General features: G+C 38.1%; 1 protein-coding gene across 2 annotated transcripts in view; it reads right to left on the bottom strand.

Moving 5' to 3' along the window:
* Positions 1–24,220, bottom strand: part of PTPRF (protein tyrosine phosphatase receptor type F) — a 547,145-nt gene that overhangs the window by 20,146 nt on the left and 502,779 nt on the right. For both annotated transcript variants that reach the window (XM_039323287.1, XM_039323286.1), the window contains 4 exons: positions 22,078–22,193; positions 17,892–17,989; positions 1,804–1,927; positions 193–368 (listed from right to left, as the gene is read on the bottom strand). In XM_039323287.1, the coding sequence (XP_039179221.1) occupies positions 193–368; positions 1,804–1,927; positions 17,892–17,989; positions 22,078–22,193 (514 nt within the window). The remainder of the gene's footprint in view (positions 1–192; positions 369–1,803; positions 1,928–17,891; positions 17,990–22,077; positions 22,194–24,220) is intronic.

Genomic DNA, 24,220 nt, shown 5'->3' with positions numbered 1-24,220 from the left:
TGTTGGTACCATACATTATTCCCCTTTTTTCCTGCAATGTTACATCACTGTCATTTCCCCCAAAATTTGCCATTAGAGTTCTAATATATAAAACTGCTAATATTCTTGGTAGCACTGCATTTCCAGTATCAACATGGACTACAACTCCCTGAATCATTTATGGTCTGTGGGAGAGACCAGGTTTGTCCATACCCGAGACTTTTCCTCCAGTCGTGTCATCATGACAATTGTTGCTGTACGTTGCTCCCATACCATTCTCCAGAAGTCACTGAGTGTCTCAGGCAGTGGCCCTTGTGTAGCAATGTAAGCGTTCTGTTTGCGGTAGCCATCAATATAATTGGCATTGATGTAGTCACTTCCAGGGACCCCTGCATGACAGAAAAAGGGCATGAATCTTCAGGAATGGGTAAGTAAAGACACAGCCAGAATTCTGAGCTATTCAGAGAGAGGGTAAAGATTATAAGGATCCTAGTGCTACACTAACATTTGACTTTATTTGTGGGGCTTTGATTGATTTTAATGTATATTATATTACAGGACTCCAGTAAGAGTACAGAGGTTTATAAATGCAGTAAATAAGTAGCTCTTGACCAAATGCAAATTGATGGGGAATACATTTTAATGGATATTTAAACATTATACAAGAAGGAAATAGTGTGGAATATGACACGCATGCTCAATCATTCTGGAGGCAACCATGGCCAAAGAAAGATTTATGCCATTGTTTTTGTGCCTTGTTAATGAACAGCATAAAATCAAAGGTTAGTTATTAGATGTTAGGAGAGTTTTGCAGTCTAAGTCTCTCAGAGAACAATATTTCTAGAGTTCCATCTGGAAGAAATGAATAAATAGCTCTTTTAAATAAAGGCAGAGTTGGTTTTGGTGTACATATTCCACAAAGATCATAATTTTGCAACCTGACATTCATTTTGGAATTAATGGCTTAAAATATAAAATGATAAGGACACTTACTAGGTTACCTTCTACTTCTAATAGTTAACATTTCTTTCTTTTCCCCAACCCAGTTAATGTTTTGTCCAAATACAATATTACAACAGACTGAATGAATCAAATGATTTGGGACTTGAGTGGTATAAATTTAAGAAATAAATTTGGTAGAAGACTTTAATTCCTGTCCTTACATAAATCCATGATAGTGAAAAAATTATGACAAAGAGTTACACTATTTGGGAAATCATAGTACGAAAACAAAGGGATAAATAAAACCAATAATGTTGCTCAGTCATCTGGATCTAAAACTTCTAGATATGGCAATAGAAATGGCTGTCTACTTATTTTCTTATGTAGATATGCTTAAGAAAGCAATGCATACTCTGAAAAATGAACTTTTTAGATTGACAGGATTATGTCCGTCAGTGATAATGTCCATACACTGATCAATTCAGTAGTGAACAATCTTTGGATCAAAGACCTATATATTAACACACTGTGCTATAAAATAACACAAGTGTTAAAGAATGTATAAGAAAACTTTCTATAGTATATATGCACATTTTTTCATGTACGTTTTTCAGGTATAATAAGTATGATGTTGAGTCTTGAGGAACATGTTTAATAATCATCAAAAAGTATGAGTTATGGAGTCCTAGTGCCCATTCATTCAGCTGCATCAGTTAATCAACCTAGATTCTTGACAGTGTTGCAGCCTTATTTCTGTCTTATGATTTGTAGTCAAAGTTGGACAGATAATTGATTCCACACTACACTGCACTAACTCCAAAACTCAAAATCTCACGTCTGATGCTGCAGTTTATTAGTGAAAGTAACTGTTAATAATCTTACCATCAATGGAGGTCAAGATGACCCGGGAGTGGTCATAGGCAATCACATTTGCATAGCGATTCTTTGGTTTGTTCACTTCCAAGTTGGAGTTCTCCCAGGTGAACTGCTGCCCAGGATCAATGGACTACAAGGTAAATGATAAAAAAAAAGGAAGACTAAGTGTCTTTTCTCCTCTCTCTCTCTCTCTCTCTCTCTCTCTCTCTCTCTCTCTCTCTCTCTCTCTCTCTCTCTCTCTCTCTCACACACACACACACAGCATATTTATTACTTTTCCAATTATTATACATTTTCTCAATGTTGAAACTATTGAATAATACACTAAGTAAATATAAGTTTCATATGAGTTATCTGATTGATTCAAAGAATTTACTTGCTAGGTGGGACATTCAATCTTGTTACCACTTCCATCTATGCTAGAGACAATACCCAACAGTAATTTTAAGAACAAGCCGTTTGTCAGTTAAATACAACATTTAATGTTTTTTCACATGAATTCTCTAACATGTAAAACCTGAAACACAGATGGGGTATGAATTGCTTAATACTGTCTCATATCAGTAAATTTTCATATGCAATATAGCTGAAAATATAGTGCAATTAGAACTTTTTGATGCCTAAAGGCTAACTTTCCAAATATCTTTTTTTAAAAAAAGAGTTAGGAGTAGAAGTGCGCATGCACTCAGGCCGCACACACATACACAGACACACAAACCAAGAATTTCTCAGGAATGTAATGAGGATGTGATGATTGAATGTATGAATACAGATCAGTGGACATAAAAATGGATTGTGTGTATATATGTATTTATGCATACATGGAAAATGAACTGCTCCCTTGCAACCTATCTCATAGCTTTACCTGACTTGGCATGGCAAATATTGAATATTCATCCTGGAATAAGCATCTTGGAATGTACTATTGGGTGGGTAAATCATCTCTCCCAACTGTATTCTTTCCCCACAAATCATTTCTCGCATTACTTGCCAGCAAAGGAATGACAATCCAGGTCCTTAGATCAATACTTGCTGCTCAACATTTATACCAGAACCAAATCCCTTATTTGCTTACCTCAGCTACTATAAAAGAGAAGTATCAGTCATTTTTCCAATAAGTCAGAAGATTATATGCCAGGAAACTAAACAGCAAAGAAATGACAGCAGAAATACTAAGGTAGAACCCCAAGTAACAATTTAGGTTATTTCTAATATATTGAAAGAGGTCTGTGGGTTGTGTACAATTCCCGAGCACTATTTGTAGTCCTCCAATACTGCATGATCAGATTTGATGGCAAAGTATCTACTTTGTGGCAGTGCAATTCTTTGGATTCCCTTGCCTAAAGTAAGAAAGGGATGTTTCTGTGAGATTTCTGCTTCCATTTCTATTTTACAAAGCCTAAGCCTTTCACCAATTCTGAAATCTTTAAAGATAGAAATAGGAGCGAATCAGGCCTCTTCTTTAAGGGCCTGATGTTCCCTTAACATACACACCTGAAGGCTTTTAAGTCCCTCCAAAGTGGATGGAAAATCTTGGCACTGCCAAGCTTTATTAACAAACAGCTCACGTATCAGTATCAACAGAAGGAATGATGGCCAAGTTCAAGATATTAAAGATGCCTTTCCGGAAAAATTGAACATCTCCACATCAATTGTAAAGGATTTCCATTTCAAGGAACAGCAATTGGACATATAAAAGGGATTTTCACAACTTCAGCAGGAAGGATAGAACATCATAACGTGGCTAATAAATGGTTTGGGAAAGGCAAGAAGAAAGTAAACTATTATCAGCATAATAAGCAGGCAGTGCAAAGTGACAGACCAATTTTTATAGCTGATTGTGATCATATGAAGCACATCTCCCAACTGACAGAAACAGGTCCAGGGGTGGTTCTAGATAAATTTTTTATAGACAAAGCTGTATTTTATCCATGGAATTTTATGAAGGATCAGCTAGGTCATTCTTTTATACTCAGCCAATATTTCCCTGTTGTCTCTTTCTAACTCTTCTAATCCGCAAAGAGGGGGGAAAGAGTGGAGTAACAATGCGTTTTTTTCAGCCAACATGGTGAAAAAATAAACAGTCAAGATGTGGTTAGATGAATTATGGCAAATATGGATTTATTGGAGAAGTCTCTCCTAGACCTAATCTAATGAGATTGTGAATCTATGAAAAATTATAGTTATTTACACCCCTATCATGCTATTCTTTTTTATGGTAATCAACATTATGTAAAGATCTCTTGAATGCACATATTCTTTGCCCATTCCATTTTTAGCTTATAACAAAATGGCAGTGTTTGACAGCACTACAGAAAGCAGCGAACAGTCCAAAGTTGCTTGGAGCTGTTCATCTTATACTTAGGTGCGGTAGGTTTGTTTTGTCCCAGGAAAAAGGAATTCATCTGGATTCCTCATAAAGGGAAGTTCCCAATTTGCAAGAAATCTATGATAGAAAACTTTTGCTCTTGGACAGGTATTTCACACCTTCAAATTAGCACAAAAAATTGAGGCCATCTGAAATCTGACATTATAAAGAGTGATGGACAGTTTAAAATAAGCTAATAAATTATATTCCAAACTACATTTCAGTAGTTGTGATATTATATAATAGGTTCAAATTCAGAAGTTTGTTATTTCATCTCATTTCCTAGATGTTGAAAAACTTCTGCAGACACTTAAGAAAAGTTACCCTGTCTCATTCAAATTCTTATATTCAAAATACCTGGTAGAACTGATTTTCATTATTTCCAAGTATATAAGAAATGAAAACATCCCTCACAGCCATTTCACAGGCCTTTTTCAAACACAGAAAGGTTAGGATAGAAGTACAAAACTCACCTCTGTACTAAATCACATTAAAATTACTGCAATGTGTTGGAAAAGAAAGAGAAAGGTGGCACAAATCAACCATCCGTCCCCAATTCCCAGCAATGCCATTACAGCAATTGTCTTGCTGTGGAGAAAGTGAAAAATCCTTGACTATTCTGTATTAACAAGCCCTTAAGAAGGCAAATAGATGAGAAAGGCAGGAGAAGGAATCCACCTGGCTGCAAAGAGGTGCTAATTAAATATGCCTGCAAATGAGTGACTCATTTAGTAGTGAAATGATTTAAACTCTGATGAATTAATGTGCACCTGTTTTCTCCTTAACACAAACAAATGAGTAAATAAGGCAGAGGATGCTTAGAACGCACCTGAAGACCATTTGTGCTTGTTTTACAGGTGGGCCACACCAAATAACTATCTTTTGTTTGGTGGGCTATTCATTTTTTTTTTGAACATTTGAACACACAATTCCTTAAGCTCTCATCCCAAGACATGGTTTTAACAAGCCCAACCTGTCTCTTAATGACAGCAGCTCTTTGTCAACACAACCACTGACCAATATCCAATATCCAACCACGAAACTGCTCAAATGAGGAGTCAATCACAGGACGTTATTCCTAAAACCCAGAAGAAAATATTCTACTAAAGCAGCCGAGTTTTTGGCAACCTGTACATAATTGAATAAATGTACACACATTGGGGGAATGAGTCCAGACACATGCATGCAAAATGCAATTGAAGATTTCACAACCCCAAATGCTCCTTGTCATAAAAGCTTGTTGCTACTGGTGTATTTTTCCATCAACTTTCCCAAATGAGATCTGCCTGCCTGCCTGCCTGCCTGCTGTGGCTGAAACACATGTCCTGTCTGCAATGCAGAAAGAAAAGAAGGGTGGAATAGCAGACTTATACTCTGGTAATACGGAACTGCTCTCCTATGTGCTGAATTCTTAAAGTGACAAGCAGCATCTGAGGGAGCTCTAAGAAATGCCAGCGATCTTGTTCTGCTGTCAATTGGGGGGAATCTAAGGAAACTCTGGAAGGGGAGGTCGGATGACTGTTTGGGCAGAAGGTAGAGAACTGTAGTGAGGCACAGACCACATTTCTCTTTCTTGGCTATAACTGTCCCCACAAAACTATGTATTTTCATCTTGCCTGAGCTCTGAAGGGCTCCTAATGCTGTGGCAGATGGTTGCAAGGGAAGGGTTAGAAAATAATTCAGGGCAGATTCACAAGAGCATTTGATAAGTGTTATATGAACATTCAGGGGTAATTATAAACATATTGTCTCAGCAGGTGGTTGGGAAGTGGTACATGTAGAGCTTTCTATTACCTTCACAGCGTTATCTCAGAAAGAATCAAGCATGCAGGAGATACAGGGGTGGTGGTGTTACAATTAGAGTTTTCATTCTAATGCAGTGTTTCCCAAACTTGACAATTTTAAGGCATGTGGACTTCAACTCCCAGAATTCCACAGCCAGCGTTGCTGGCTGTGGAATTCTGGGAGTTGAAGTCCTCATGCCTCAAAATTGTCAAGTTTGGGAAACACTGTTCTAATGGTATAGAACAGGGGTGTCAAACTGCCGGCCTGCAGGCCAGTTGTATCATGTGGAGGCCACGCCCACCCCAGCTCCAGCAATGCGAAAAAAGTCACGATATGTCACGATATGTCACGTGACACAGTGAGTTTGACACCCGTGGTATAAAACGGGAGAAGAGGTTGCTGAGAAATATCCTGAGTAATATTCCCTCCTATTCCATGGTGGCAGGGAATTAGAACCAGCAACAGAAGCAGTGATTTTCAGGAATTCATCCACTGCAAGCAGTGCTGTTTGATAGACAAAAGGCTGCTGGGATTTAGTTCAAAAATTCTTATGACAATGTATGCACATTCCATTACATAAGAATATACAATACTACAGGGACTGCCTGCTGTGTATATTTATAAGCAGATCATAGCTGCATTTAATAAATATGATTTGATGTCTCAGAGTAAGGGCATATAAAGAAAACATCCAAATCTTAGCCCAGGGCACTTTCCCTATTTCCATAGGGAAGAAGTTTGGAATTTTGAGACCATATTATGGTATCCTCACAAAAGGGCTACTGTTGTGGGCAATATGAAAACCCCCAATTGCTAGGCAATAAACTGGGAAGGATGCTCCTCGCTACAGCCTCTATTTATTCTTCCTACAACCAGGATCCATTTCCTTCTCTAAACCAGCTGTAACCGCCTACCTTTCTCATTTTGTAACATTTTCTACAGTATAAAGGACACAGACACACAAAGGTGTGCTTTTATATGTACAGGTAGTACTTGAGTTATGAGTGTAATGGAGCCTGCCCACGGAAGTGTCCCCCGGCCTCAGATCTGGGCGGCAGCGGCCTGGCAAAGGCTCTAACGCCCCGATCCAGCCTCTGGAGGCATGTGGAAATGTCCCTTGGCTTTGGTTCTGTTCTCTGTTGCAGAGAACAGAGGCCTAAAGTACCATGAGATCAGGTGACATCAGTAGCGTGAGATCTCATGCAACTGATCTCACATGATCTTGTGTTAACTTTAGGCCTCCATTCTCTGCGAATCCACCGAAGGCCTGGAGCAGCCAAGAAAGCGAAGGATCTCGATCTTCGCAGGGTATTGAAGGCCTGGTAACTAGGGAGACTCGGACGGGGGTGGGGAGGGAGGGAATAACCAGGGTGAATGTTGCAGTGTTACTGCGGTCGCTCATAAGGGCAAATGACTGCCATGGTGCACCAACATTTGTAATTTCGGGACTTGCTCGTAAGCACTGGGGGTGCTCATCATGTTACTTTGAATGAGCATTAAGTGAATGCTCATAATTCGAGGTTTACCTGTATTTAATTAATTTATGCCCTACATGCCTGCTCTGACAAGTGCTCAAGGTGGCTAACAAAAATTAGAACTAAAAGACAATATAAAGGTTTAAAATACACATTTAAACTAATGCTAGAATAAATACTAAAATCATTGAACAGTTGAAAGCCTAGCCATAAAGATTATCTTTACAGATTTCCTAAGGGAGGGTACAGTAACTCCAGGGCCCAGATTTGGTAGCTTTTTTCTCTCATTCCAGAAAAAAGAGTTTCTGATAATCAGGGCATACTGGGAAGGCTTCTTCTGCTGTTCTTATCAGGACAAGCTTAGTGGTTCCTTAGATAGTCAGATTTTAAGTTGTTTAGGGCTCTAAAGATCAACATCAACATTTTTATTGTATATGGTACGCAAATGGCAAACAGTGATGATCTTTCCATGTTTTTTCTTTCAGTCTTCCATACTTACTGACATATAGTTGTCAATGCAGTACTTTATTTCCTTTTCTGCAACTCACACTGCTCAGTGTCTGTATTCTGTACTTTTCTATTGGACAGCTGAATATTCCTTGTCGTATCTTACTTTCTAGCAAGTCACTTTTTTAATATATACTCTATTTGGTCTTTCAATCACATTTGTAAAGGATTTCAATATAGTTTTCCATCTGTCTTTAACTCACTTGCCTCTATTGGATCTCTTCCTTTGTTTATTCTTAAGATTTATTTATCAATACATCTTCTTGTTATTTTTCTGATCTTAAAAATATTTTCCTTTTGTTACAATTTTCTTTTTGCTGACATTCTTGATTGACGTGCTTCTCCTTATCCTGTTTGACCCTGAAAGTCTGCTTTCAGATGTGGAACATGTTTTTTTCTGCTTAAAACTCATTTTTTAATTTCTGTTTGGCTATCATGACAGTTTGTGCTGAAAGCCACTAGGATTTATCTTAAATTTGTAAATTAATCTTCTGTTTCAGTTCTCCATAGAGAAGACACTCCACACTTTCTTCCCACAGCACTCCTTTATTTGTTTTTTAAATAAATTTTATTGATTTTTTTAAAATTACAATCTTTAGAGCTAAGTAAACAACATGTTGTCTGGGTTTACATATTTAACATTAACTTCTTCAATTTAGATCTATTCAGTACTGTACACTCCAGTATTTTTTTCCTTTGATTTTTCCTTTCTTCCTTTTTCCCCTCATTGAACATTTACAATTCTTAGTACTATTGATGTATACAAAATTAAATATAGACATCTTCATATTTTACTAATATTATAGAGATAACAATAATATCAATTCATAATATCCTGTTTTCCATGTTCTTATTTAATGTTTGATTTTCCATCAATATTTACAGTCTCTTCATTAGTTATGATTTTCTCAATATTAGCTAAAAAATTTTGTTCATACCAATCCTTCTCTTTTTTTTTTCAAATTTCCCATATCAAAAGAAGAAAAACAAAATGCTATCATAATTCTAAATCATATCTTCCATTATAAAAATCTAGTTATATCTAAGGGTCATCCATTCTTTTAATCATATTCAAACAGTATATTAAACAGATAGTGGCCCCTCTGATAAATCAAATCTTCTGTTTTTTAAGTCTACAATAACTCTCACTTTCTTTCTTTGCCAAGTAGCTTTCCAAGCCAAGGCAATTAAATCGCTCAAAATTTTTCTTTCTATTTTTGTGCAAGCTGCTTAACATAAGAAAGGTAATTTAGGTAGAGTATTTTGGGGGGGGGGAAACTCAACCCATCCACATTCCCTAGACCAGGGGTAGGCAACCCAAAACACTCAAAGAGCCATTTGGACCCGTTTCCCACCAAAAACAAAACACCGGGAGCCGCAAAACCCTTTTGATATCTAAAATGAAGATAACACTGCATATATCCTTTTTTACCTTTATTATAGGTGTGTGTGTGTGTGTGTGTGTGTGTGTGTGTGTATGTATGTATGTGTATGTGTGTATATTAAAAATAAAAGTAAAAATAAAAGTAAAAATATGACATTAAAAATAAAAGTAAAAATATGACTCTTGGGAATATCCATACTATTAAAACAATGATCACCAGGAGAATGCTTTAAGAGAATAAAATTACATACAAACAAAGGTAAAAAAAGGATATATGCAGTGTTATCTTCATTTTAGATGTCAAAAGAGTCTCTCTCTCTCTCTGTCTCTCTCTCTCCCTCCCTCTCTATCTGCCCTTGGTCTGCCACTCCTCTTCCCCCACTCTCTTTCTTTCTCTCTCTCTTTCCTCTCTCTCCCCCTCCCTTTCTCTCTCTCTCTCTCTCTCTCTCTCTTTCTCCCCTCCTCCTATCTGCTGCTCACCTGGCAAGCTTCAAGCTGTTGTCCAATAAGCTCAGGGGTAAGCAACCTCGTCTCTTTTATGACTCATGGACTTCAACTCCCAGAATTCCTGAGTCAGCCTAGCTGGGCTAACTAGCTCTCTCCTGCCCTTCCTGCTTCCTGCAGAGACGCAGCAAAGGGAGGAGCTCCGCCCAGTAAGCTTTTCAGCTCCTTGGAGAACACTGTGAGTGCACGCTCTTTTACACACACACACACAGAGAGAGAAAGAGAAAAGCAGGGAAGCGCAATTGCCTCTCTCTGTTTCTGTCTCTCTGCAAAGGCAGAGGAGGCTGGGAGCCACAGGGGAAGGCTCAAAGAGCCGCATGCGGCTCCGGAGCCGCAGGTTGCCGACCTGTGCCCTAGACAATTCCCCTGCCTGCTCTATGTTTCATTTTCTCGAATCTTCTTCCTTGTCTTTTGGAGAAGGAAGTAAGGGATCTTTTGTGTTTTCATTGTTATAGGTAGGTCTTACAGTATTTTGTGTATGGTAGTCCATATTTCCCTTCTCCTATCTCCTCCATCTCTAGATCCATTTCTTCCGCTTCATCCTCTGATTTCTGGTTTATTTGTTCATACTTTGTAGTCGTTGTCTGGCAGCTTTCCAGTTGTAGCTTCAATTTAAAGATTTGGTTCTTTATATCATCTAGGTTATTTTTAGTCTCATTATGGTTTCTTTTTATGTCCTCTTTTTGTACAACAATTGTTTGATAAATTTGCTGTAACATAAAGAGTATTTCCTTCTGAAAGGTATTTGTTTTTTCTTAAGGCACCATTCAAGGATCTCCTTTAAATGTAGAGAATCTTTCCTTATTATGGATATGTATGTTTCCCAGGTGAAAGTTTGTGGACTAACAATTGTAGAAATGTGTATTTTAATTTTTAATGATGGAATTTTGTTTAAGTTATTTTTTTACTTATATGAATTACCCAGAGTTTGTATAATTAAGTAGGATACATATAAAGTAAGATTTAAAAGGTTTAAAGTTTTCCCCAGTCCAGTCGTGACTGACTCAAGGGGGTGATGCTCATCTCTGATTCTTAGCTGAGGGAGCCTGCATTGTTTGACAGAAGTTTCTGTCATTTGTTTCTGACACCAACATGAAAATACAGAATGCAATAACCTTTCCCGCCAAAGCGGTACCTATTTATCTACTTGCATTTTCATGCTTTCAAACTGCTACGAGTAGGTTGGCAGGAGCTAGGGTGAGTAACGGGAACTCACCCCCTCATGTGGGTCTTGAACCTGTGCTGTCAGCTTTCCAGCTGACAATCTCAGTGGGTCTTTAACTGCTGAGCTATTGTGCCGCCTCAATATTAGGTAAATGTAAGTTATGTTTATATCAGTATTTCATGTTTTTATTCCTACAATTTGGGGATATTTTGGCTGATTACACTGCATTTTTCTATAGGAAACAGAACCCTGAAGCAAATAATAAAAGTATATCACTCTACTAAATAAATAAATAACCACAATATAAGAGGCAGAGAAACTGCATTTGTTTTCCTACCTGTTCCCATTTAATTCTCTGTGCATTCATGTTGTTAGTTAGAAGATGGCCACTGGATGCAGACAAATGTCACATATTTTATTGAATAATCATCTCTCTACTCTCTACAGCAGTGTTTCTCAACCTTGACCATTTTAAGGCATGTGGACTTCATCTCGCAGAATTCCACAGCCAGCATTGCTGGCTGTGGAATTCTGGGAGTTGAAGTCCACATGCCTTAAAATGGTCAAGGTTGAGAAACACTGCTCTACAGCCTACCTGGCTTCCCATATTTTACTGAATTATGGCAAGACATGGCTTTTTCAGCAGTGAATCCTACTGTTACTGCTAATTAAAGAGACCTGTCCTTAGAAATTGCTGGAGATGTCAGAGAAATAGTCTATTCATTTTCTTTACCCATAAATTTGTTGGACATTTTTAAAGGTCATTTATTTCCAATTCTAATAAATATAGCCAATATTTGCTTGAGCTCGAATTAGAAAGACTGGAGCTAGAAAGCTGCAGATCACAAATATATGAAGAGCTAATTTTGGGAGATACTGTATTATTTTACATTATCATTAATGTCTCTTGTAAAAGTGCAGGAAACTAAAACTCCAAATGCTGCTTGCTGCTAACTTGACTCATAATCGTTTTATGTCATACTCCTCCCTCCCCCCTGTACATATTCCTGTCACAGTATCACTGTGCCCATGTAAAACAGGCTAAGTGTCCAATTATAATGGATTTGTATGCAGGCACGTAAGAAGATAATCCCCTTTTCTTAATATAGGTGGATCAGCAATGTAATCATCACAGTTTTCCCAGAATTCCTAGATTTTGCTCCCGCTTTTGATTACTAACCTTTAGTTAGCTAGTACTTCTCTACAGCTTCTTGGTCCCTATAATTTTGCCTTTTGAATTCAATTAGTAAAGTGTCTTCTGAATCAAGGAAGATATAATATAGCAAGGGGAGATGAGAAGCAAAAGAGAGCAGGAACTATAATGCATATAAAAGGCACATTCTCAATTTATTTTCTGCCTCACCCCATATAATAATAATGATGATGATAATGACAATAATGACGACAACAACAACAACAATAGAGTTGAAGGGGGCCTTGGAGGTCTTCTAGTCCAGCCCCCTGCTCAGGCAGGAAACCCTATATCATTTCAAACAAATATGAATGTTTACTCATGATTTAAGTCTTCTGCAGCTGAAGAAGACCCTACAGAGTTTGATGCAAGCACAGAAAAACATTTATATGCAATGGAACTTCCTATAACACAGCAATTTTTCAAATTAATCATTTTCCTAGTAAATGGTTAATCATAGAGAAACCAGATAGCAAAAAAAAGAGTCATGGCAATTCCTGGGCTCCTAATACCATTATTTTGAATTCCATCACAACAATAAGAGCCTTCGAAATATAGTTATTCAGAACTGCAGAAGATACATAAAATGTAATGTGAGAATGATCAGATTAGTATGTGTACTGGTTTCAGAGAACACCATCAGAAAGCTGCTATATATAGTTTTTATGTTATGGAATTGTATAGAATTTGTTAGAATGAGATATATTTTTATCTTTATAATTGTGATTTGTTGTAAATCACCTACATCTCACGTATAAATTGTATCAAAGGAAGAACAGTCATATTCAAAAAGGTTCAAATATGAAAGAGTTAAAGAGAAATCTAAATCTGATGTGTCAATCTAAGTTGTGGGCAGAGACGAAGCCTAGGGAAATGAAAACTAAGCCGCAGATCAGGAACAGGAAGATTTCTCTGTCAGGTGAACTACTGAAAAGAGGAAGCTCAATTTTGTCTTTCTCATTGCCTTTTGCTCTCACAGGAGGAACTGAAGCATGTCTTTCCAGGATTTCTCTGATTGGACTTAATACTTTGCAATGTCACCTGGGATTCATTTATGCTTTCAGAAACTAAGACAGTGAATTAGGTTCTTTGTACTGTTATGTGTAATTTGGACCCTTGTCTCATGTGGTTCCTTCAGGCAGCAAGGAAAACCCGAGTGCCTCGATGGATACTGTAATACTTCTTTGAGAGAAGCGGTAATGCTGCTCATCTTGAAAGAGGCAGTGATGAGCCCTGTCTCAAAAAACCCATCTGTTGAATCATCCTTATTTGAAAACTCTTGTCTTATCTTTAACTTCTCCTTTTGGAGAAAGCTTATAAGCATAAAAGTAGCTCAACTACAGTCAACCCTAGAGGTAGTGGGTACTGTATAACCTTTTGGATTGGTATGGAATGGAAATAATATTGGTCACTCTGTTGGATGATCTATGCCAGTGATGGCGAACCTTTTAGAGACCAAGTGCCCAAAACCTGCCCCCCCACTCCACCGCCCCGCCCCCGCTCTGCCCCCATCCCCCATCCCGCCTGCCCACAGGGCCACTCACCGCCTCCAGGGCCCTCCGCAGATCGCCCAGGCAGCCCAGCAGCGCTATGGCGGTCACGCCCTCTGCCCGTGCCCTGCAGCGTCAACTGCATGATGGGGTGTGAGGGCAGAGTCTTGTCTATGCTGCCTGGCTGCCATGTCCTTGGCTGTGCTGCTCCGCGTGGGCCATGCTCGGGGGCCACTCTCCTTCAGGGGGGCTGCTGGAAAGGAGGGGGTTGCGGGGGAGGCAAGGCTGGGGCAACGTCACGTGTGCCCACAGAGAAGGCTCCGAGTGCCGCCTCTGGCACCTCTGCCATAGGTTTGCCACCACTGACCTATGCCAAGTTCTGGAGGACGGTGTGTACCACCTTTGGTATGCTTAGAATTTTTAATACCATGAACCAGAATATCTTTCTGGATCATAGAAAGATGGTCTGAAGTTGGAAGCACTGCTTTCCAGTTGTTCTGCTGCTGGTCTCAGTGGTTCGTTCAAATCAGAAGTGGTGACATCATTCAAATTGGTAGGTACCACAAGCTTTGATTCTCTCCCTTCAGATCTTTAACATTTATGTAATGCTGCTGAGAAAGGTCAGCTGTCAGTCCACTATGCGTTATCAGCAATTATAGAGTAAAAAAGACCACTAACAGATATAGGCAAGATCCATTATCAAAGCAACAAGGTGAAAAATATGGCTTAAGTCCAAATAATACAGAAGCTGTGCAAAAAAAGTCTCAGACATCTTGATTTATAGGAGTATAAGATGGGGAGGAGGTAACGCTGTTAGATTTTCTAGACTGATATTAGCCTCAGACCAGAAAGCAAATCCACCGGAAGACTAAAGTATCTTTATTAAGACTGCTTATGATACAGAGTCTAGGATTTAATTCATGTTTTTTTGTCTCATTCTTAAGGAAAGGATCTTATCTATCTCTGCCAAGGTCATCCTCTTTATTCTATATAGCAATACTCTGATGTTAGTCAGCTTTACACTGCCACCCTCAGCTGAACCAGAAATATTGTGGAAATCTTAACCTCTTATCTAAACAATGTGATGAACTCAGATTAGATTCTAACAAGATGGAGTTGCTGCTATTCCAGAACCATTGATGTCCCAGTTGTAGTCCTGGATGAGATTTCCCATTCCTTAAAGGAGATAGTTTGCAGTTTGGGATTCCTCAGAAATCTTTTCTAACACCAAAGTTCAGAAGCATCAATACTTTTTCTGTCCTGCTACTTCAGAATCAAACTTCGGCTTCTGTTTGATGCACCAGGAAAGACAAGACTCTTGTTTCCTTCTGATCCTTGTAGGTATAGACACATTTCAGCACTGGACTAGCTTTTCCAAGGCCTTCATCACTATTTGGCCAAGTACTAATGTGTGGTATACTTCTTGACTGCTGATTTCTTTGCAGTTAATACTGTAGTCAATCCTAAAAGGCAAAAGCTATCGTTCGATATCATTGTCAATTCTAAGACTGGTTGCTGTACCTGTGGTCATTCATTCGGTCTTTATACTTGGAAGTTACATGTTTTCACTGTGCTCCTTGAATTTCATTACTAGAGTTTGCAGGTTATTTGCATTTTCATCCATCAGAGTAGTGTCATCAGCATAGTGCGGGCTATTGATTTTTCTTTCTCTAGTTTTAAAACCACACTCAACTTTTTCCAAGCTAGCTTCAGTATACATTTTGCAAAGAAGCTCAATAAATAAGGAACAAGTATACTGCTTTACTCATTCTTTTGCCAACTTGAAGCTAGAATATTTTGTTATGTTCCTTCCATATCATAGTTTCGTGTGTATAGGTTTTCTGTGCATACTGTGGTTTCCTAACCTGTTTATAGAAAATTGAGATGTTCTAGAATTGTCATTTTTAAGTATTCTTCTGACCTTTTAAAAAGCCAGCTTGGATATCTGGTATCTACTTTTTCATGTTGAGTTCTATTCCGCATTGGATGAGTCTAAGTATTATTTTGCTAACTTGTGGAATTAAGAATATGCACAAATAGTTGGCAGATTGATTTCTGTTGGCTATAATGTGGTTCTTTGAGTTTGCTGGTAAAACATGGCTAGGACCTTTACTGATTCTTTTGTTATTTGCTGTATTTCTATAGATATTCCATCAATTTCTATAGATTTCCAACGTGGTAATGGCTGAAATGCTGATCTAACTTAATCTTTCAGAACTTGACCTTCTTGTTATTACAGAACATCTTCTAGTACATCTTGGATGTTGACATCTATATTGTACAGAATTTCAGTATGTTCCTTCCATCTTTGTTCAATCTTTTTTAATTCAAGTATTATCTGTCTGTTAGTGTCCTTTAGCATACCAATTCAAGATTGCAACTTCCTTCTGAGTTCAGAGAGTTTTTTGGAAGATGTTCCTTGTTTTTCCATCTCTGTTTCCATCTTTTATGTCTTTACATGGGTTATTGTAATACTGCTTCTTGTCTCTTCTAACAGCCCTCTGAAATTCCTCCCTGAGAGCTTTGCCTTTCTTGCCTTTGGCTTCCCTTTTCTTCTTGACAATTTCCACCGATCCTTGTAATATCCATTTTGCTTTCTTCTCTTTCTTGATCTTCGGCAATCTCTTTTCAGATTCAGCCTTAATAATTTCTTTCAGTTTATTTTACAGTTCCTCTGTTTTCCAACCAAAGAGGTTCAGGACTTTAAAGCAATCCCTGATTTTAAGTACTATATGTACCTGTTCTTTAATTATTGCACTGATTGCTAATAGGTTCCCAGGTCCAATTCAATTAGCTGTTTTTCACCTTTAAGACTTCTGTTTGCTCCAGGATACATTACTGATGGAGCAAACAGTCACTGCATGCTTGCAGGAATGCATTCCTGCAACAATTCAGAACGACAAAAGCCTGAAGACAGCTCTTCTCTGTGGAGACCCTCACGCATTGGAACACAATGACTCCGGAGTTTTGTCTGGAACCCCACTTTGGTAAGATAATAATAATAATAATAATAATAATAATAATAATAATAATAATAATAATAGTAATAATAATAAAGTTGGAAGGATCTTGGAGGTCATCTAGTCCATTTCGGACAAATGGCTGTCCAGTCTCTTCTTAAAAACTTCCAGTGTTGGAGCATTCACCGCTTCTGGAGGTATGTTGTTCCACTGGTTAATTGTTCTAACTGTCAGGAAGTTTCTCCTTAGTTCTAGGTTGCTTCTCTCCTTGATTAGTTTCCATCCGTTGCTTCTTGTTCTGCCTTCAGGTGATTGGAAAATAGCTTGACTCCCTCTTCTTTGTGGCAGCCCCTGAGATATTGGAACACTGCTATCATGTCCCCCCTCGTCCTTCTCTTCATTAAACTAATGAAGCAGCCTTTCCTTATATGCTTTAGTCTCCAGTCCCCTAATCATCTTTGTTGCTCTTCTCTGTACTCTTTCTAGAGTCTCAACATCTTTTTTACATCGTGGTGACCAAAACTGGATGCAGTATTCCAAGTGTGGCCCTACCAAGGCATTGTAAAATGGTATTAATACTTCACGTGCTCTTGATTCTATCCCTCTGTTAATGCAGCCTAGCACTGTGTTGGCCTTTTTGGCAGCTGCAGATGTTGAAAACTGTTTTGTGGGCATTTAGAATTTAGTAAATCATTTATTGTATGAACGATTTTTTTTTACTTTTCAATTCGGCTTTTGTTTTATATCATTGTGCTTTTTTTATTCTTCTATGTTATGTAAATCATCCAGAGTCATAACTGAGCTAAGAGGAAATAAGTGAATATTAGAAGACTTGAGAGTGGTGTAATTGGTAGTCAAACAATAGGTTTTCATAAATTGTGAATATGGATATGATTATCTTTTTACACAGTCAACTACAACATAGACAGTTACTTTTTGGGGGGACAAAGGATAGCCAGTTTGGTCTGGAGAACCAGTTTGTTCTAGTGGTTAAGGCACCAGACTAAAAAGCAAGAGACCATGAGTTCAAGTCCTGTCCTAGCCATGAAAGACAGGTGGGTGATCTTGGGCCAGTCACTCTCCCTCAGCCCAACCCACCACACGGCTGTTGTGAGGAAAATAGGAGGTGGAAGAAGTGTTGGATATGTTTGCTGCCTTGAGTTATTTGTAAAAATAATAAAGGTAGGATATAAATAAATTAAAAATATTAAAAAAAACACTGAACCATCCCCTCTCTTGCCAACCCCACTCCTAGTTTTCTCACCTCATATTCCTGGGAGAATTTCAGTCCATCATTGGCTTTCAGTCTGTCAATATTGTCAGCAAGGTCTGTTACTGGAATAGGAGGATGGTCACGCATGCCTGCCAGATCAAATAAAACAGAAGGGATCATAGTATCAGGAAGAATAATTGTTTAGCTAAAGGGAGAGATCTTCTTTCATATGTGCATAGTGGAGCTGATGGCAATGTATAACAGTAGCACAGTGAACGGAACATGAAGAAGTCAATGTGGCATGCGGTGCCCGTACAAAGGCAGAAAGTATCTGTTCATGCTTAGATGAGACAACAATCAACCACATGGTTTCCAAATATAACAATAGCCTAGAAAAGGTGAAAAGACTTGAAGAGATGCCCCTACATGTCCTTAGGCTAAAATAAGGTTGCAGGGACAGCAATAAAGCACAAAGCTCCTGAAAAATGGGATTGTGTCTTCATTTCATATCAGCAATATGCAGTATAGTGCAGAAACAGAAATTGTGAACATATGCTTGAGGAACAGTTTGCGTTTCTCTCAACAGCTTATTTATCATAAAGTGACTGGGGCAGGCAAGTCGTAAGCATTAGAAGCTATACTTCCACTGAAGAAGCATCAATAAATCTTACTTACTTACTTACTTACTTACTTATTTATTTATGAGACTTATATACCGCTTTAAGTGCAAGCATTCTCTAAGCGGTGTACACCAGTAAGCAATGTATATATATATTTACATTGCCCCCAACAATCTGGGTCCTCATTTTACCTACCCCGGCAGGATGGAAGGCTGAGTCAACCTTGAGCCGGTGAGATTTGAACTGCTGACCTGCTGAACAGTCAGCTAAAGTGGCCTGCAGTACTGCACTCTAACTGCTGCGCCACCTCGGCTCATTTGGAAAGACTGCGTATTAACTTTCTTGAATATACATTCTGAGTGAGAATATACAGCCAAACAAAACAAACTTATAGAATTCAGCAAAACCCTATTTAATCATTTGAAGAGATGGTATCCTATCCATTTAATGTGAAAGTACCTCACTAGGACAGTTTGCACCATTTGAAGCAAGTTTTGTCATTTGCCGAATGACATTGTTTAGGAAATGATATCACCCTACAAATAATCTAAATGGACATAAATGATAAAATTGATACAAAGTACATCATTTGTATGTATCATTGCATAATGACAAATTAGAAGTTATACTTCGAAGCCTACTTCTAGACAAATTATGCAGTCTAGATGATAAAAGATGTAAAATCAAGGTAAAATCAACATAAATTTAACTGCTTAATTAGACTACTTTGAGTGCAATGCACTTGTCACTTTTTTCCCACCTGGGGAGAAAAGAATTCCTAGGTAGAAATTTGGTCCACTATATCTGAAATTTACAAAATAGGAGTCTGTTAAACTATGATCTCATTATAATACTAGGCTTTGTTTCCACCCCCGACATCTAATTTTTCCTTTGTTCTTTGGTAATTCTTCAAGCATCAACTTTCATTTCCTTTTCCTCTTTAGAACGTAAACACCAAATTCTACAACCCTGTGGGGCTAATCAATTCACAAATGTTTCTTTGCCTACATAACATCATAATATCACTAGAATAATGCTTGTTTTATTTGAAGCTCTTTAAGATGGGAGGAAAGAAAGAAAGAAAGAAAAAGAGAGCAAGGAAACTTGGACTGAGAATGTTTCAGCAAGGTATTGCCAAGATAATAAAAGCTGAAGTGCAATTCAGGGGATGATTAAGTCTAAGCCTACTGGACTAATTTTGGGTGGTGAGTATTTCCACAAAATATTACAAATTAGCTCCTCATAGCCTTATTAAGGGGTTACAATTTCATATTTCAGCCCAGCTGGGAACTTCAAGATTTCTGACTGCAACTGCTTAGAAGATTGCAAACCTTTAAACTCTTTTTCTTTCTTCCCGAGCATGCTGGAGCATCTTATGTGAGAATCATCAAAAGCTTGTGTTGATGAAACTGCCTGGCTCACTAGAAAGTGGTCATGATATTACTAAATCTGTGGTGTGTGAGAGGTGGACCTTCATGAACAAAAGAAGATGGGAAAGAAAGAGTTGCGTGGAGTGAGAAAAAAGCAAAGCAGGTGGAAAGAAAACTAACTTGATATATTCGGGCAACTGGGGCCACTGGCACCTGTAACAACAGAAATCCCATTACTATTGCTGAAGGCAAAGATAAGGAATAAAAGATGGTCAAAAGGTAATACAAAAGTCCTCATCACCAACTTCAAAACCAAGTTTGAGGAAAACAATTTTAGCTCCACACATATGGAAGCTACACATATGGAAATATAGTAGGTATAGTATTAAAACGGTATCAGTTACAACAAGGATTATTTTACAGGTAATTTTATCACCAATGTTATTTTGTCTCAGGTAACAATAGTTAGGATTGTCTTAAATCTTATGATAAATGATCTGGCCTTTTTTTCAAGACCATGCATTCTTTGTTGCAGGAATTTTATGACCAAAGTGCAGTCAGAATTTATTCAATCATACAACAACAATATGTTACCAAACCTGCCTCAGCTGAAAAAGAATAGTAGTATAAAGAAGTTGACAACTCATGTAAGAACTTTTTGCAAAGTAGAAACTATTAAGATAGAAAGCTTTATACTGAATTAGAGCAGTTTAATTCATTATATACTAAGCAAGACCTTTCTTATTTTAAGACTTGCTATCAAAGATAATAACTACCAGACTGCTAACAGTTTAGTGGCCATCTGGTTCCAGAAAGTAGCTATTCAACTCAACCTAAGGCAGTGGTCCCCAATCTTTTGGGCACCAAGGACTGGTTCCATGGAGAGAGGTTTTTCCATGGACCAGAGGGAGCGTGGTTTCCCATGCTGCCTGCATCCTGTGGATGGGGGCTTTGCTTGTTTGCGTGGCCCGGTTTCTGGCATGCCACGGCCCAGTACCGGTCCATGGACCGGGGGTTGGGGACCCCTGACCTAAGGTGAGATTAGATGGAGGCAACTAATAGTTCAGACTGCAACAAAAGTATCAGTCTTGAAAATCAACTAATAAAATAAAGTGGTGCAAAGAATGAGAGCAGGGGCTCACAAGTTCTGGTCTAGAGTAAACATAAAAACTAATCTGTCTTCCTCAAGCTGTATCTTTTAACACAGACCTGGGCATTTTATGGACTCCGTGACACATTTATCCAGTCTGCCTGAGGTCGATCAGAGATCAGAAATCAAATGTAGATAAGTGTATATCATGCACACAGTACAACTGCATTACTTCTATTTTAAAGGCGACTGCTACCGTTTTCAATTTATGTTATGTGTGTGTGAGTGCATGTCTACGCACCTTCATAGCCTTATTGGTCCAGCCTATCTACAACAGTCCCAGTTTTCATGTAGCCCCTTGGGAAAATTAATTGCCCACCCTTGTTTTAACATGTCATTTTTGTTATGTTTATGTCATTTTTTCATCTTTATGATGAGCTTCAGCTATGCAAACTATATGTTGAAACAATAACTAAACTGCACTTGTTCATATTCTGTTGTCATAAAATTTGTATCTACTGTATATAACTTGAATAACCCTAACTTCTACTCTGTTTCTAAGATGACTTGAGTGGAGTAATTATGTCCAGCTGTAGAGAAAGAAAAGGCTACATGCAGCCATAAACAAACCTGCAGATCTACCCAAAATGCTTCCCCACCCCACAATATCATTTAGGGAAAAAAATGCCCCAGCTTGATGTGTAGAGCTTGGAAACAAATATGTCCTTTTTTAATTATTAAAATGGCTTGAATGCTTTATGGATTCCACCACCTAAGGAAGGAAGGATGGCAAATTACTTTGCACGAACAAGTGAGAAAACAAATCAAAACAGCTCAGATGAGAGTGAAATAACTTCCAAAAAGCAATAAATCTAGAAAACGCTGCCTTATGAAGAGGCTCTGCTTTGCTGAGGGCTGGAGCAACTACTAATAATATAACATGTTATAAGAACCAGAAGGTAGGGAGCACTTCAGGAACCCAATCAGGAGCCAGCCTATTAAACCCGCCAATCTGATGTCTGTTCTATCAGTAGGTTGGACTTTCATTTGGCTCATTAATTTGAATCTAGTATGATAGGTACATCCAGTGAAGAGATACACATAATATGAGGGATAAGCATCTTTACAGTAATTGGGACAATATAACTATAGCCCACCTGGTGTTTGGTAGTTAAGTCGCCTCATTTCAACAGGGTCAGAGGAGTGAGCCAGCAAGGAGTCCTTCAGGCCAATGGAATGTTCATCCTTGGATGAGGGTGAATTGGCCCTTTTCCTAAAGAAAAAGAAAGAGAAGCTTATACAAGATAAATTTGGGAAACAATAAAAAGATCCTGGCAACAGTCTCAACAACATATATAGCAACAAGCGAAAGGACTATTAAAGCCTTCTATCTGACAGGAACACAATGACAAAAAATTGGTATTCCTCTTTCTCTTCACATTCCTTTGTAAGGGACTATTTCCTATGGTGGAAGAATAAAGAAGATTCTTTGTATTAAAAATTATTTAAAATGTGAAGAGTTGTAATGTACAAGGATAAAGGGTCTTTAGGGTAAACTTTATTGGTCCCTTAATATCGTCTTGAATGGCTGAAGACCCCCCAGGCATTTGTTAATAGCATAATAAAATACATTGTTGTCTCTTTGTGTTATATTTATGTCCATAGTTCTGCTACCCTAGGCTCTTATCCTAGTAGATTTCACTAACTAAGCAGGGAAGAACCTGCCCAGTAATTAAAGGGGATAAATCTGCAGGAAATTTTAGGATGGCAAGAAATAATATTGGTGGGGTCACTGATTTCCATTAAACCACATGACTCCATATGGTGCTGCTGCTTCTTAGCATTCACGTAATCCATGTTACAAAAATTTCTTTTTCAGCCAGTCCAACTCTTACGTGTGTATGGTTGTGTTAGTGGGCATAGGCACGCATGCAAGCAAGTGCACATGACTGGCTGTTCAAATCTCTTGACTATAGTAAAGGCATTCTGATGCACTCTTAGACAAAGTAAATGGGACATTTTGGTGAGTGAATGTCTTCCTGGTGACAAAAGCCTGTTTTTTTAAAAAAGGAAAAAAGTATCACAAAATTGCATGATAGGAAACTACTTGCAACTTATAGGAATTAGTGAGAGTCAGGTTGCATCAGGCAGATGCATTGCTGTTAATATTTTTTAAAATCACTTTCTATGACATAATAGGGATGAAATCTGTTCAACACATTTATTATATACTGTATGTTTATATATTTGTAGTGTAGGTTGATAATAAGAAAATGGAATCATTCAGAGCAAGGCTTATTGAACTGATTACTAAAACATGCCACATTCTTAGCCAAACTTTCTCATTGTGGACATGTATATAAGTAAATAGACAAACTTTAGGATACCATTTCTTCCTAAACATGGTCATCTTATTTGTGAAGTTATTTATTTACTCTAACAATGACATAAAGTAGGCAAAGGATGAGGAAGTATGGCACAATGGCAAGGAAGGCAGAGAAATACCAAAAACTAGGCTGGTTTGAGCAGCACATATTTTGGTTTTAGCAAGATGAAATTTTGGATCTCAACATATACAACAAAAAGAGAAAGATGCTAACTACCTTTCCTGTTTGCTAGATCCACGGAGAGCAGAAATAAAAGAGGAAACCAGGATTATTCAAAGACACTAACCATATATATTATAACCCAAAGTCACTTTCTTTCCCTCCACCTTGGAAGCATGCATATTTATTTACATCAAAATTATGGTAGGATTCAATGTGGGTCAGTCACTGGGAACAAAGGCTTTGTTTTCTGAGCTTTTGGACGTGCTGGAGCTCATATTCAGCCCAACTTCTCTCTAGTTCCCTGAAGATGGGCTCCAGTTTGAATTCATGAAAATTGGTAGATTGCTTTAAAAAGGGATGGAAGATTTTGCATTTGCTGTAAATGAATAAGTTATTGCTACTTTACCATCACAAGCAGATAACACTGGACTTTCCTGCCAAGTACATGGTCACAACTAACTATGATAGGGGCCTTCTGCTTTTCCACACAAAATTCTGTATTTTCCTAGATTAAAGCACCAAGCCTTTCAATAAATTAATGGGGGGGAGGGGGTAAGACACTTCTTGGCGATAGATATATAATTTAAGCAATAACAATCTATAAAATTTAACCAAGCGCTTATATGAAGTTGCTCATTCCTATTACAGATAGTCCTCAACTTAAAACCATTTGTTTAGCTACTGTTCAAAATTACAACAGTACTGAAAAAAGTGATTTACAATTGGTTCTTGCACTAATAAATGCTGCAGC

This window comes from Crotalus tigris, unplaced genomic scaffold (genome assembly GCF_016545835.1).
Source record: "Crotalus tigris isolate CLP2741 ecotype Arizona unplaced genomic scaffold, ASM1654583v1 scf7180000024167.7108832, whole genome shotgun sequence".
Classification (NCBI taxonomy): domain Eukaryota; kingdom Metazoa; phylum Chordata; class Lepidosauria; order Squamata; family Viperidae; genus Crotalus; species Crotalus tigris.
This window is presented reverse-complemented; position numbering and strand designations above follow the sequence as displayed.